This window comes from Scardinius erythrophthalmus, assembly GCF_964197995.2.
Source record: "Scardinius erythrophthalmus genome assembly, chromosome: 12".
Lineage (NCBI taxonomy): Eukaryota > Metazoa > Chordata > Actinopteri > Cypriniformes > Leuciscidae > Scardinius > Scardinius erythrophthalmus.
Window position 1 is genome coordinate 8,490,556 of NC_138232.1, and position 15,836 is coordinate 8,506,391.

Sequence of the window (15,836 nt, forward strand, 5' to 3'; positions counted from 1 at the left end):
AGCGCTCCGATTGGTTGTCATTTCTGAACTCAATTCAGACACATAGATTTTTATATGTATGTTTATATTTTTGAATTTCACATGTATGAATAATCATATCACTCTATACAAGCAATTTCTCTGGAAAACGCAAACATTTTGTGAGTGAATGGAAAGTTTCTAGTGGGAATGCAAAACATCTGCGAGAGATGCCAAAGCGTTGACATATAATTTGTCCTCCCATTTCATATATTTTTTTCCATCACCATGTCACTTTTAGGGTTCCTTATGCAAGAGAGCGCATAAGCATTGAAATATATTTTTTCTCCCATCTCATATCGTTTTTCATCACCATGTGCCTTTAGGGGCTCTGTAGAAAGGTTATCAGTTAAGAGATGCTTCAATTCCTATTAAACCACAAGATGCCTTTTAGATCTTTCTCAAATCAAGCTGGATAAAATGATCAGCACTACAGGTTTTACACAAACTTTTAGAGTTCATGTCAGTTTAAGTGCATTAAAGTTAAAGGGGGTGCATGTGAATGCAAAGAAATGCATGCTATTTTTCACTTCAACATTTCAATCAAATTATCATGCTGATAATATAATTTGTACTGAAAAGAAAGTTGTACTTAATTAGACTAGTACGCTCAGACTTCTGGATCCACTGTATATTTTTCTGTAATTTAAATATCTGCAAGTATGCCTGCCATCTTTACGCTCTCATCCAGCAGAGACTAATCTCAGTCTATTGGTAATTACCAATCAGTATGCAAGTCTTTGAAGGAATCGTCTCTAGGCAACCATATAGATCAGCCAATAAGCTCTCTTCCATTCATCAAATTAGAATGAAATGTCTCCTCCCAGATAAAAAATGCTGTAGTGCCAGTTGGAGGCTATTACTGATACTGTAGCTAATCACATATTTGCTCTACATATATTTCAATATGAAATTGCATTTATTTTATCTCTCAGAGATTGTACAGGATTAATACAAAGGTATTAAATAGCTCAATATGCTTACATAACAGCAAAAGAAAACACCAGGCGAATATGTTACATTTATAAAATGCAAAATTTCAAAATAAGGCAAAAAATATGGATACTATCAGGTGATTGGCACATAAAAATAAAACAAACATACAAATACAATAAACAACATCAATTTGATAAAAATAATAAATAAAATAAAAAAATAAATAAATAATGGTTTTACGTTTGCATGGTCATTACTAATAAATACAAATTTTGAAACAAATAAAAATGATTAAATAAAAAAACTAGAGGATATAAAACATTTCTTTTCGACAAAAATATTTAGAAAACATTAAACTGGCAGAGGGAATATCTGTTAAGCGCACAGTTCTGATGACACACTTTGGTCTCATCTTCAAGCGTACAAACTCAGCAGATGTTTGAAAGAAAGATTAATCACAGGAACAAACATGATGAACCATCTTTGAAACATGTCAGGAATGAAACCTACTGTTTAACTGACTCCCATAGGAAAATATGAATGACAGAAGAAATCATAAGTGAATTGATAAACAATGGGTTGAATTTAAAGGAACAAGATATATGTCTCATTTCAAACCATTAAATGCTTGACTGTCAAAGTAATTTTCCAGAATAATAATTCAAAACTAACTAGCAGCAATAAATCAGTGTAATTATCCAGAAACTATGTATTAAACCAAACTGTTGCTATTCATCAAAACAGTAATATCTCTCAGGTTTATGCAAAACAACACAATATATCTCATCTATCTAAAGGCCTTTTTACATAAACAGACACAGCGTCATTGACTTGACTGACGTGTGTACGAGGAAAAACAGCATGGATATAATTCATAATTCAAGGATTTCTCTTGGAGATCCAACATTCCAGGTCACTACTGCATTACTGGACTTAATATTGTGCTCAATTTGAATCTCAGTTCTGAACACCTAAGCAAAATTATTAGCTATAAGAGAAAGCCTGCTTTTTTTGCATAAAATCTACATACAAAAGACAAATAGTTTGACAAAGAGGTAAAAAACCATCACAATATAAGGCAATGGAGCTGACTCAGGAATTTTTATCTTCTTTAAAAAAAGGAAAATAAAATGTAACTATAACCAACCAATCAAACACTTTTAAAGTCTGTTTTCTTCCTTAGTCTTTTTGTCTTGTTTTCCAGTACAAATACCTAAACATTTTTAAATCAAGGTACTTGATGATCTTGTTTAATTTGAAGTCTTGTTTTTTTAAAAAAAAGTATCTAAATTAAGCAAATTTCTTATATTTAAGAAAAATATTTAAAGATATTTAAGAAAAAATATCTGCCGACGTGTTCAGAAAAATAAACTTAATTCAAAGGGAAAGCAGGATTATTTTTTCGACCCCATTGGCAGATAATTGTTCTTGTTTTAAGTATAATTTTGATCAATGTTTGTCATACTCATTTTGCTTCTCAAATAAATGTATCTTGATTTAAGAATCTTATTTGTACTGGAACAGGACAAAAATAATGGGAAAGAAATACATTTTTTTGCAGTGTTAAAGCTGACGAGTGTAATCATTTTTTTTTTCAAATGTTAAAACACTTGTTTCTATTTATGCAACAATTCTAAGCAAGTCATTTTTAGGCTGATTTCTCTACACTCTAGCAAACAGTGTTTGGGAAACAACAGTCATTTTTTGCAATTCCACTCTGTGATATTAGTGGCACGGAAATGACACACTTCAGCTTTAAATAAAGGCAAAGTTCTATGAAAACACCAATGACAACATCAGAAACACTACTCCGTGAACATGGGCCATCTTGCTTGCGTCTGAACTGAAGTATCCCCTTGAGTTCAGGCCTGTGATGGAGACGAACACAAATACATCACAGACAGGATTATATGAATTAGGCGACTACAAATGTCAAGATATTGCAAGGTTAGCAGTTTGATTCTATGTGTACAAGCTCAAATATCAGCACGCACTATATTTAATGAGCTCACATGAAGCCTTACTTGACATCTTAGGTATCCGTATAGGGCTGCTGCTGCTGCCGTCTCCTCCGTCACTCAGGGCTTTGATCTGAACGAGCAGGTCTTCTTCTGACGGCACCTGAAGCTCCACGGACGTCCTGTTGGTCTCCACTACGCTGCTTCCCCTGTGCCAGTTTTGACGATATACAACCTACGTGGGAGAAAGTGGGTCAGTGAGATGCAGAAATACTCAAAAATAAACAAATAATTCACAAGAAGGATATTTCGTGCCGTACAGCGGCCACAAAACGTATTTGAACACAAAAAATGCTGAAATATGATGACATGAAAGTAGCATTTATTGTGAAGAAAAATAGCATGAGCACACTTAACATTTCACAAAAATAAGTCATGTTTGTAAATTTATAAAACTATCTTTTTTGCAATAGAAAACAAATTATAAAACGCTCACTTTTGGAGTGCAATAGAGTAGTAGCCTAAAGTATCTTCACCTTTTATTGAAATATTATTAAAAAGTTGTTAAAGATTTTGAAAGCATATTGCATAGTTATGCTTAAAGTCAATTGTTTTATTTGAGAATGCAATATAATTTGGAAATAATTTTTAGCCAGGTTTTGACCAACTGATTATACGGTAGTGAGCTTGTGCTTTTTCCTGTGAGCTTTTTGTTTTGCATAGTAACATATAACCTGTAGCTGTAGTTTGCCTTTTTTAATTTATTTTCATTAAACTTTAGTGTTCTTCCCTCACATTTAAAACATATTTTGTAATTGGGTTTTTACATTTTCCCTAAAAAAAAGCCAACAGCAGCACTGAAAAGTGCATGAAAGTCTGTTATTAATATTTCCCACCGTCTCCATGCAATCTCCAAAACCCAGGTAAAAGAGGGAATACAAATTAAAAAATCGTTATCAATTTCAAATTTCAAATTGATTTCTAGTGGGAGGATTAGAATGTTTGCTGACATATCTCGCTGTGAAAAAAATAGGTTTTACAATCCATTTTTCATTTAAATTTCTTTTTTTAGATTGACAGCAAAACAAATAACCACCAAACTGATATTCTTTCTTGCTCACACAGACTAGAGAATTTATGATTATTGATTGCATTATTCTGCTGGTGCCTCACAGCGGACGGTTAGGATTGCAAATGAATGGTGTCTTTGGTGAGGAGTCGCTAAGCTCGTAGCTCCAGATGGAGGATAGCATCAGAGCCGCCCAGCTGTTCGCCGACCCGACAAACCTCTAGTCTACATTTCAGAGAGGCCGTCGTCAATTAGCTGGCAGAACGCTGGAGCAAATTAATTTGCTCAAAAGAAATGAATCACATCGGACAATTTTTAATCCTCTTTCTGAACATTCTGTATGAACTACTGCTACAGATGACTTCAGTTTTGAGCGCAGCAGGAGTTTGAAGAAGATGTTTCTGAACTGTATCCATGACCTTGAGTGCTTTATTGTGGAAATTCAATTAGAAAAAAATAAAAAGATTATACTAAAGGGCAAATCAAATCTAGACCAACCCCCCCCCCCCCAAAAAAAACCCTTAACATTTAATGTCTAGTCAGATATTTGCTTTAATCCATTCACTTTCACAATTTATGGTTTATACTATTTGCTAAAGGGTCTTGCGAAAAGCGAAAAAGTTTTGCTAGCAAAAAGGAGAGAGAATGGCCTCTGCGGGCTCTTACTATAGGCTACCGTTTATGCTAATTTGATCTGTTTTGACCAATCTCACGCAAGATGACATTTAAACAGCTCTGAAATGAACAGTGCAAAACGGCCGGTAACCATTTACAGCAAGGTTGGTCACCTTCCTAAAATAATTGCCTAAGTAATTTTTTGACAAAAATACTTTTTTTGCATAGGTCATCTCCTCATGATGCTGGTCACCTCTGGTAAAATCGCCCACATGCTCAGTTGAACAGATCATGCCATTCTACCCCTGTAGTATAATGGCCTATGTCAAAAGTGAGACTTAGGCCGTTTTAAGTCAAAAGACAATGAGACTTAGGCAATTTTACAAGCTTTTCAAGATGGCAGCTGCATCAAGAAGAACGAAAATCTACTCAACCTCTGAAGTTAGGTTCAGTTTTTTGTGTTTTCTGAGAAACCTGAAAAAATTACTTGGGCAATTATTTTAGGAAGGTGACAATTTGTTAAGGTTTCATATGGTATGTAATGGTATGCAAAATGTCTTTAGTAACTAAAAATGCTGTACATAACCAGTTGTCACTTAAAACTGCCATTAAATACAATGTCATGCAAAATGGTTTGCACTTCAAATAAGAAGTTCAAAGGAAGTTGCATGAGCGTATCTGGAAAGGCTTCACTAGCACCTCAAAATAAAAAAGTGAAATGAAAAAACAGTATATAATGCAGCTTTCAAAGGTAATGTTCTCAGTCATTTATCTCTAAGTTGTTTTATGTGAAACACCAGCTTATGTGGCACACTGATACAGCATGTTTATCAGCAAAGAAACAGAAGAGCGAGAGCGGAAAAAAAAACAGATTACCTTGTAGCCTGTTACTTCTGATTCATTGTCCATCGCCTTTACATGTTCCCAGTTCAGAAAGACCTTTGAGTTGGTCAGGTTCCACTCAATGTTCCCTGGGGCTTGACTTGGAGCTAAAAGACATAAATCATATTCTGATTTACTTCCAACCTGTGTAATTGAAGCGAACAACATCTCCTGGTTAGATTTTGCAATCTTTACAATCAGCAGCTGAGGTATCACTTAAATTTAAGAAAGTGGCACGGATTCCTCTCACTTTAAATTAGCTGGACTATAAATGGAACCTTAAGAGTATTTTTTATGTAGCAAGCAGCAAAAAAAAAACTGCTATGAAACAATGAAACATTACGCAGAACATTAAAAGGAATATATCAAACAAAGCTGTAAATTCTGTGATCATTCATTCACACTCATGTCTTTCGAATCCTGTAACAGAATGTCCAAGCTGCTCTTTTCCATACAATGACAGTGAATGGTGGCCATGGCTGTGAAAACACAACTTAAATGTTTGTTTATTAATCATACAGAGCAATTGTGTGGATTCTTAAGATTTTTTTGAATGGTAAATGAGCTGTATTGACTACTTTTATTATGCTTTCATCTCTTAGGAGCTTGACAGGACCTGGTCCCCATCCACTTTCATAGTAAGACAACAAATCTGAGTAGACATTATTTTTTTGTTCCACAGAAGAAAAAAAGTAATATAAGTTTGGCACAACATGAGGGTGAGTAAATAACACCAGAAATTTCTTTTTAGGTTGAATTACCCCTTTAAGGCCAACATTTCTTTACATAACATCAGAATTGTGACACAAAAGAAATTAGATTGAATCCATTTTATGCGACTTAGCAGAGTTCAAAAAGAATAAAAAAGAAACATTTTTAAAAACTTGTAATATTGTTGTAATATTGCAATTTTCAATCTTCTGATGTGACAGACTGCTTGAATGTCAGTGTGTCCTTTTATCCTTTATTTCCCAAACTCCATAACAGTAAAATAGTTGCCCCTGATGTAGGGTTGCTTAGGAGCAATTGTATAAATGTTGTGTTTGCCACTGTCCGGTCATGAGCTCACTCAAACAATTCAGAAAACATCTTTCACTGAACGACTTTTCACAGTAATTGAGGAATTTAAACATAGTTTAAATAGAACAATAGAACACCTAACCAGGGAAAATCTGATCTCCTTTCTCATAAAATTTCATGGCTAGGACGTTGTGCACCCGGCATTCATGCTTTAAAAAATTGAGGATAATAGATATTGTAATTTGAAGCAATTTAACTTATGATACTCAGCCCACCGAGTCTACAATACATGCTATTATGATAACTATACTCGATCATAACAGTGGTCTGCGCTATCACAGAATGCTTATTCAGAGAATCTACCGTAAAAAAGGAAAAAGAACAATCGCCTATCTGCTCCAACACAAAGAAAGAGATCTGTTAAGCTCTTTATTTTAAAGCGACCTTTAATTGTACGCTCAGTCTATTAGCTGAAAATAGCCATAAGACTCCCTCCATAGTAATGTCATAGTTTATCTGATCAGTTTCTGGCTCAGTTAAACACAGTGTTTTGTTCTTGATTATTGGCATCAGATAATGAGCCTATTTAGCAACGGTAGTTTAACAGAGCCCACCTTAATCTCTCATAGTGTTGAAAACACCCCACTAAGAGTTTAACAGGGTCGGATTATGATCCTGTCAGGCCTCTAATCTCACATCTTTGAAGTTCCACTCTACTCATTTAGTGGCAGACCCCTTATTCTACATTAATTGATAATGGTATATACAGTATATATCCATTTTTATATATATATACATACTATCTGGCGTGCTCTAGCTGTCCGTGTACGCTGTATGTGCAGCCTGAGGGCCTTCACTTGCACTGTATGTGGTAAGGTGCCTGCCGTACAGCTTCCTTTGCCAGTCTTGGGCACCCAGTTTGGAGGCCCCTGGAAGTCTGAGGCCCCAGGGCACTGGCCCCACTGCTTCTATAGACTATACTCGATACTTTCTATACTAGTATGTCAGAAAAGCTACATGCATAACAAATACAGGACTCATTCCACCAATGCAGGAAATGTCAACTTCCACAAATGCGTTTTGTCAACTACTCATTTACTTTGTTTCAGTAGAAATCAATCGTTTAACAACTATATGACTTACGTGGCTTCTTGGTGGTGATGCTGATGGGGGCGCTGGAGGGCCCGGTGCCAGCGCTGTTGTGCGCTCTGACTGACATCAGATAGATCGTGCTTCCCTTCAGACCTGTGATATTGACTGAGCTTTCCGTGACCCTTACCCTCTCTGCATCGCTTTCTGGTGACCCATCCTCCAACCACTGCACCTGTAATAGTAAAGGTTATATTTAAAGAGACAGTAAGGGCCGGTTCACACAGAGACGCAGATCAGCGGAATGTTGCGCAAAGTCTAGAGATGCTTTTTTTTTACAGTTGAACTTCTTTTAACTAGTCTAGTGTGTTTACATTGGAAAACAATGGACAAATAGCGCATTCAGTGTGACGTCCTCTAAATCATAAAAATCTGGGCTTTGAATTGATTACAAATTATATGAATAATTAATCAAAGTTCTCCATCCAGCCGTTGGTACTTGAAGTGCTCATATGATTGGGAAATGATGCTTATGAAATGCATGTGCAGGTCAGGGGCATGATTAGTTATGTTTTTGTTTTGTTGTGTTATTTTCTTTCAAATTAAATTACACTAAATTACACACACACACAATAAAAATGTACAAATCAACAGTCAGAAATACTGTAAATAAAACAAACCGCTTACAAGCATGTGTTTTAGTTCCCCCTCACTTCACAACAAATTCGTAATTTTTTTACTGAATTCAGAACAGTAGTGAAAAATATGAGTATAAAACAAACTAATTAAAGTTGCACTCATTATAAACAAAATGTATTATAAACAATAAGCATAAACACATTTATTTAAACTGAAACTACTGGCGTGTGGGAAATGCGCTTTAAAAATAAACTCAGGCAAACGTACTTCTCTCAATCGGCAGAAATCCAAAAGTGCGCTTTACGCATGTTTTGTGTTATGCTAATTGCATTATAAAAATCACATCACGTTTCATATGATAAAAAAACTGACTTAAATTGATCCGAAAAACGTATATTTATATTTTATGACTTATCCGAAAAATACTGTATATACACACAATCTTTTTAATGAATTGAATGAGCGTTATGTTTCTGCTTGAGTAAGTGTGCTTCCAACCTCGCAGCTAAGAAATTGACTTGAGAGGAATGTCATTTTTGTTCCTGCATTAGGGTTCAATACACTATGAACGGTGACAAAGTCACTGTGGCTCGGTTTCTTTTTTTACTGCGTTCAATAAACATCTGCAGACTGCAGCAAGGGACTCTGAAAAGTATTTGTGGATTTTCATGTGCTCTTTTTACTACCCGAAGCTGTGAACGACTTTGTGGTTTCACCACGGAGCAACCGCGTGACCTGGGATTTCTCGCGGAAGGCTCGTTCGGGTTGGAAGGAGAGAAATGGGCAGAATCCTGTGGGTTTCTCACGCAGTGAGAAACGACCTAGCAGCTGAAGTGTTTGCAGGAGGGGGAATTGATGTATGATGTCCACACATCTGAAAGGTGATTTATAGAAGTGCCCAGAAAGCCTGGGTATTGGCGCTCCCCGGGAGACAGGACCAGCTGTGAGAAGACCTCTTCATTCTGCAGATGAGATTATGAAAAATGTGGCCGGGGGAATCGCAGACTCTTGTTGGGGAACAGGAAATTGCACACCCTGCCATCAGCACAGTGCATACATTACGGAATCTGATTGAGGTGATGCAGACTGAGGTCAGAGTCTCTTTTTTCCCTTCCTCCATTTATGGTGATTACGTACCTCATAGCCGGTTATCCGTCCTTTGCTGCCGCTTTGGTGGACCGGTTCCCAGAATACCTCGATCTCAGACGCGGACAGAGTGCGGGCCCAGACTCTTGGAGGAGCTACAGAGGGTTCTGTAAGTGAGGTCAGCCATTTCAAGAACAAGTGGAAAGGAATGGAAAAAAACAACAGCTAATGAGAACAGACAGTTTACAGGATTTTAGTGCTTAAATGTACCACCTGTTTGCAAGAACTAATTGTGGTGTTAGCACACTTGCGAATAAAGAAATTACCATCAAAGTGCACTAACACAGCTGTAGAGGGAGTGTAATTAAAAATTGCAATGCATCCATCAACTTTGTCATTCTTAAATGATGTCCAATAATGTCCTTGCACAATTTGCATACAATCAGCACAGAATACAAGCATATTAACCTTCATCTGCTGAATATACAACAACCACCGGGCTAAACGGTCCCTCTCCGATGTCGTTGTAGACGCCGACTTTTACTTCAAACCGTGTGAGTGGTGGAAAAGTGTCATTTTTATAAACATATCGTGATGCATCAGCCGAGGCCAGCACGCTCTGTTTCCATGTGGTAGTGCCAAGCGGACGAAATGCCACCACATAACCAAACTTTTCTCCATTTTGTAGCTCCTCCGGCAAAGACTGTGAGAAAAGAAGTTGAGAATCAAACATAATGTCACACGATTCAATGAAAGTTACTTGTTTTGTTCCTGAATCACTCAGTGCTTATACATATAAGAAATTGGCAGACGTTATATATATGTATATATATATATATATATATATATATATATATATATACACACACACAGAGTTTGTGAAACAGTTCATTCTGGTTCTCGAATCTGATTGGCCGAGAGCCTTTTCCAGCCGTGCGATATTCCCCCAGTATCAGCACTGGAACCGTTTAACCTTTTTGTATCACTCCCCTTGCAACATTTCTCACAGAGAGTGTCATGGCGGACGACCACCATAAATTTACAAATACTACTGCTATTGTGTCACAGAATGCAGTTTTAAACGTTTTTAGGCGAGAATGTATTTATTTAGATCCCGTAGCCATGTCTTCGGCCAAATCACAACCATGCTGATTTACATCCATATCGCATGGGTACTCGTGTGTGATATTGCTCATATATACATCATTATCAATGCTTCATGGAAGCGGGTGGGCGCTAAAGAGTTCTTTTGGTGCTATTTGCTTGCTTTGATTTTTTGATTGCTGGAGATTTTTTGTAGAATGTAGTTTTTCTCCAAATTGTTAAACTTCAATTAACAACCTTGTAGCTCGCAGTATGTTTGTCTTTAAAGGTTTAAGTTATCGTTCAAAGCCAGTTCCTCCATGGAGAAAATGAATGCTATTTTTGAGTCCGGTACCTGACTGTTTCATTCTGTAAGCATTCTATTCTTGTAGCGCCGCTGAACCACTCAAATTCAAAATCCAAAGCTAACAGAGTAATTTTAGCATTATAAGCACAAAAAATTAAAATGCGCACTGCTTTCCTATTCTCCTGTCACTCATGCCTATTAAACAAACGGTGCGGGATGATTTACAAAGGCAATGTTTCACAGGGTTAGGGGGTTGTTCAAAGTAGGAGCAATAATGCATTAATGCATTAAAGCAAAATCATTCAGCTGACATGACGTTACATTACTGCAAGTTGACAAGCAATTTTCCGTGGTAGGTTTACATTGTTGTCAACATAATCTGAAATCCATTGAATGCAAGTAAATTTAGTTGACAAATTTAAGCACTACTGTGTCAGTCAAGAAACCCCTGGACTTAGTGAAAAATGTGGTGTATTTGGAAAGTAATACTGTATTTAAACACGCCGCTGAATATCTGTCGTGACAGCCGGTAAGATTACAAGAAAGCCATTGATAAACATTGTCATTTCAGATTTACTGGTGTGAAAGCTGTCTCATATCTGCGTCTTCATTATGATTTACATACCAGAGGGAGCAATCCCACCGAGGCAAAGAGCAAAGACGACAGCACTGCCTTTTAATTAAACCTTGTCTAATTTAAACCACGTCACCGTGGAGAATTCCCTCAGAATCCGATTCATCAGAGAAGACTTATTTGAAAATGCTCCTGTCACAATAAAGACGCTGAGCTCACCTCCCAAACAATCACGAGTTCGCCTCGGTTGCCTCCACCTCCACTCACGTTAGCTGGGGCGACTTCAGGATCTATGAGCCAGAACAGAGAACAGAGAACAGACAGCATAACAGAAGAAAACGGGTTTTATACCTGTGGGATTGGCTGCAAATCCGAACACTTCCTCTTCCTGAGCAGCGGCTCAAGGCTCTTTTCAAAATGCTTCAAAGATTTTGGATGAGGTAGAATGTAATAACCTGTAGAATTTTTAGTTTCCTGCTGAAAGATGGTCTTAGCATGTCTCCCAGCCAGGTTTTTTCTCTCTTTTTTTGCACTTTTATAGCTGGTCCAACCAGCTGGCCTGACTAGGAGACCAGTTAGACCTGCTTAAACCAGATAAGACTAGCAAACCAAACCAGTTCAGGCTGGTTTAAAAATGTTAATTAAGATTTCACTATGTGGTTGTTGTTTATGTCACTCTATGATAATTGCTTTGTAATATAATAAAGTTTATTTTATTGTTTTGCATAGATCTTTGGTGACATATATTGATATCTGTTTTTTTTGTAATATTTTTTCTATAATTTATAATATGATGTATCTATATGTATATAGTGTAGCTTGCGAGTTAAATTAAGAGTCAGTCACTAAATATTTCATATTATCTCACAGTGTAAACAGGAAAGACAATTGTGTTCTATTGTAACACATTTACTCTGGCTGGGAGCAAATTAATTAAAAGTAAATAATGGCCAATTCTCCAGCCAAAGGGAAAATTAATAACTCTAATTATACCCATTTACACTACATAACTATTTACACTATCTTCCCGTAATGCAATATAGTCATTTTTTTCAGTAATTACGGGAGAAAATGACCTATATCCTTGATTTTCACAGTTTCTACAGTATTTTATTTTAAGACATTGCTGTTAAATAGTGTACAATCCTGGCAAATGTAGATGCTGTGTGAACTAAGTTTAATTTGCTGAATGGTTGGGATCTGAAGGAAACAGCTGTTTGCATGTCAGTGATCGAAGCAGTTGCACACGGTACCTGAGCTTAAAATAGCGCCTTTCGTGTGTTACTGCCTCATAGAATTCGTGAGAAGTCCACACAATTTTTGTTGGTGTTGACATGAATTATTGATAGCTGTATTTTCTGATCGCTAATGACCAGGGTGCAGCAGGTTTGGGCCTTGCCTTAAATAATATAGCTACACTTTATTTTGCCCTAAATTTCCATGCAACTACATTTTCTTGCGGTTTTAAATGAGTGAACCTTCTGTGATGCCAGTCCGATTTCTGCACACTTAATTTGTGACCTAATTATTTAGCAATTTGGTTGTTCCCAGGAAAACCTCTGTGAATGCTCGAGTGTTTATTTCTCATGGCTGATCTCTATTACGAGGAGTCACTCCCGGTGATTTAAACTAATTATAGAATTAAATTACATTTCTCCTTCCTGATGTATTAGAGATGACAGATATGGTATCAGGAGGGATGGGCGCATACCTGCAGCTTTGGTGCGAACAGGTTTGGATGGCACGCTGGGTTCCCCAACCCCCACGCCGTTGATAGCCACAACTCTAAATTCATAATCTACCCACGGATTTAGATTCACTGCCGTCGCATGAATCATCTGTCCAGGCACAGAATCAGGAACTAGGATTAAAGAAAATTTGGAATGGAAAAACACATCAATGCCCATCTGCACAAATGAGTAGCCTAGCATAATTATTTTGGTCTATCTTGACAATTGCCGGTTTCTTTTTTTATCTTTTAGAGTGCATTTAAAAAAAGCATTTGCATGAATCACAATTAAGTGACTCACTCAAAAAAAAAAAAAAAAAAACACAGTATAAAACATATGAACAGTTGCTTATATTTCTATTATACACTGTCCGGACAAAAAAAAATACTGTTTGGATTTAAATGACTGGATTTTTATTGTAGTGATTATTATGTTTATAAATAAATGTTGTGATGTTATTTCCATCAAGAGCATTTCCATGCATACATTTTTGGTCAAGATCTTGTATTGACAATGCAAGAGTCAAGCACTCTGTAAAGTCTCCTCCAGCACATCCCAAAGACTTTCAATGAATTTAAGGTCTGGACTCAGAGGTATACCAATTCAAGTGGGAAAATTGTTCTTCATGCTCCCTCCAACCATTCTTTCACAATCTGAGCCTGATGAATCTTGACATTTTCACCCTGGAATAGGGCCATGATGTGTCTTCCTACATGGTTGTTTAAGAAATGAAAAGCTACACACTCCATCAGTTAGGGTTAGAAGAACAGTTGTCAAACATATAACATGCTAGAAACATTATAATCACTGCAATAATGATCCAATCACTGACTCTTCAGCATTTGCCTTTTTAAATCCAATCAGCGAATTTTTTTTGCCGGACAGTGTAAAAACTGATTCTACGAGAAAGTACTGCAGATTTCTATACCGGTTTTGACTGCCTGCCATCCGATAGAGAAAGGGGTCCTGGCTTGCACGATGTAGAGGGTAACGGGACTGTGGTTGTCAGGTCCGGGGCCCCACGAGAGCTGAGCAGTCCTGTCTGTAACGTCCCCCACCAACACACCCACTGGAGCACCAGGGGGCCCTGACAACACCGCCGTTAAAGAGACAAAAAGGACTCAAACTTGCTGTGTATTCTCATCAGAGAAGGGCACAGCAAGGTGACCAAGTACCTTGCGATGTGAGACAAGTCTGCCCACAAAAGCCGACATGTTTAATATTCAGAACCAGGGAGAGTGATCGTTCACTTGATGATGGAAATACAAAAGGTTCTAAAGAGCACGAAGCAGGGAATTAATGCATTGATTTCAGATACTCCTGTAGTCATTACTTCAAGAGCTGAATCACGGAATACAACAGAAATAGCAGGGAAAATTGTAAGGCCTTTTTAATTTAGATTTGATAAATGCTCAGAAAAGTGTAGAATACTAAAGAGCCTACTCGAGGCAAGACGCACATACCTCTAACAATTAAGTCTGCCGCTGCAGACACACTATCCACTGCTGTATGCACCATGCAGACGTACTTCCCAGAGTGCTTCAGCTGCACGTTTCTGATCATGAGATCCCCAGAAGATCCCTATAAAAAAAGAGTATCATATAAAAAGTTACCATCCATCCATCCATCCATCCATCCATCCATCCATCCATCCATCCATCCATCCATCCATCCATCCATCCATCACTTTATTCATGTATTATGGAATTTACTGTTCAAAGGTTTGAGGATTTTTAAATGTTTTTAAAACATACTGTACATATCTTATGCTCACCAAGGCTGCATTTATTTGATCAATATAATTACATTTTTAATTTAACATTTTATATTTTAATATATTTTGAAGAATATTTTCAAGAAACATTTCTTTATTATTACCGAAGTTGACAACAGTTGTGCTGCTTAATATTTTTGTGGAAACCATGATTTTTCATGATACTAATGAATAGAAAGTTCAAAGAACAGGATTTATTTGAAAATTATAGATTCCTTTACTGAGACTTTTGAACTATTTAAAGCATTCTTGCTGAATAAAAGTATAAATTTGTTCTAACTGACCCCAAACTTTTGAACGCTAGTGTTATGGTAATACTGTGGTACTTTTTTAGGTCTCAGAAGTCAAACATATTTTCATTTCAGTAGTTATGACACATTTGAAAAACATCAGGGAACACATGCCAATTAAGTAGCAAAGGACCATCTGCTCTCATATTTGATTGGCTCTTCAGTTCAGATAAGGATCCTGCACTTTAACAAGCAACCCTACTGTTGTTAGTGAGAGTCAGCCATTTGTGCATTTGATCATTGGTCTCTCCAGGTTCTCAAAAGCAATACTTGACAACCTGAGAAGCTGGATGATCTACACAGTCAGAGAGTGGGTCCTGTGGATAGCTATTTGACGTTCACTGTGTGTTAAACAGTGTGCGATAAAAATCCTTTAATCAGACAGATTTGTGCCTCTATGTTCAGAGAGCAGCGGAAATCAACCATGGTTTTATTATAGTAAAAGTGTAGTAACCATAGTGTTTTGGCTGATTGAGTACCATTTGTATAACCACAGTTTTACAACAAATACCATGGTTAAACTATGGTTAGTGTAGCAAAACCATGGTTCATTTGTAGTTACCATGGTTTAACTATAATAACCATGGTTTTTTGGTTTTATTTGTAGTGGTTAATTTTCGTAAGGGCTTGTACTCAGGTTCCCTCCATTGCTAGCTGAGCTAAAAAAAAAAAAAAAGATTAAATGGCAAGAAATTTCAATCATTCCTCACTCGCATTCCACTACCCCTAGTTCTTTCAAAGAGGAATCCGAGGCTACAGTAATTCA

General features: G+C 36.9%; 1 protein-coding gene across 1 annotated transcript in view; it reads right to left on the minus strand.

Annotated features, from left to right (window-relative positions):
• Window positions 1-1,029: 1,029 nt before the first annotated feature.
• The window catches only part of cntn6 (contactin 6), an 87,116-nt gene continuing 72,309 nt past the window's right edge, over window positions 1,030-15,836 (minus strand). The window contains exons 14-23 of the mRNA XM_081379744.1: window positions 14,470-14,587; window positions 13,935-14,093; window positions 12,988-13,137; window positions 11,496-11,566; window positions 9,781-10,015; window positions 9,364-9,479; window positions 7,642-7,822; window positions 5,473-5,585; window positions 2,979-3,147; window positions 1,030-2,822 (exon numbers count right to left, since the gene is read on the minus strand). Coding sequence (XP_081235870.1) covers window positions 2,728-2,822; window positions 2,979-3,147; window positions 5,473-5,585; window positions 7,642-7,822; window positions 9,364-9,479; window positions 9,781-10,015; window positions 11,496-11,566; window positions 12,988-13,137; window positions 13,935-14,093; window positions 14,470-14,587 — 1,407 coding nt within the window. The 3' untranslated portion in view covers window positions 1,030-2,727. The remainder of the gene's footprint in view (window positions 2,823-2,978; window positions 3,148-5,472; window positions 5,586-7,641; window positions 7,823-9,363; window positions 9,480-9,780; window positions 10,016-11,495; window positions 11,567-12,987; window positions 13,138-13,934; window positions 14,094-14,469; window positions 14,588-15,836) is intronic.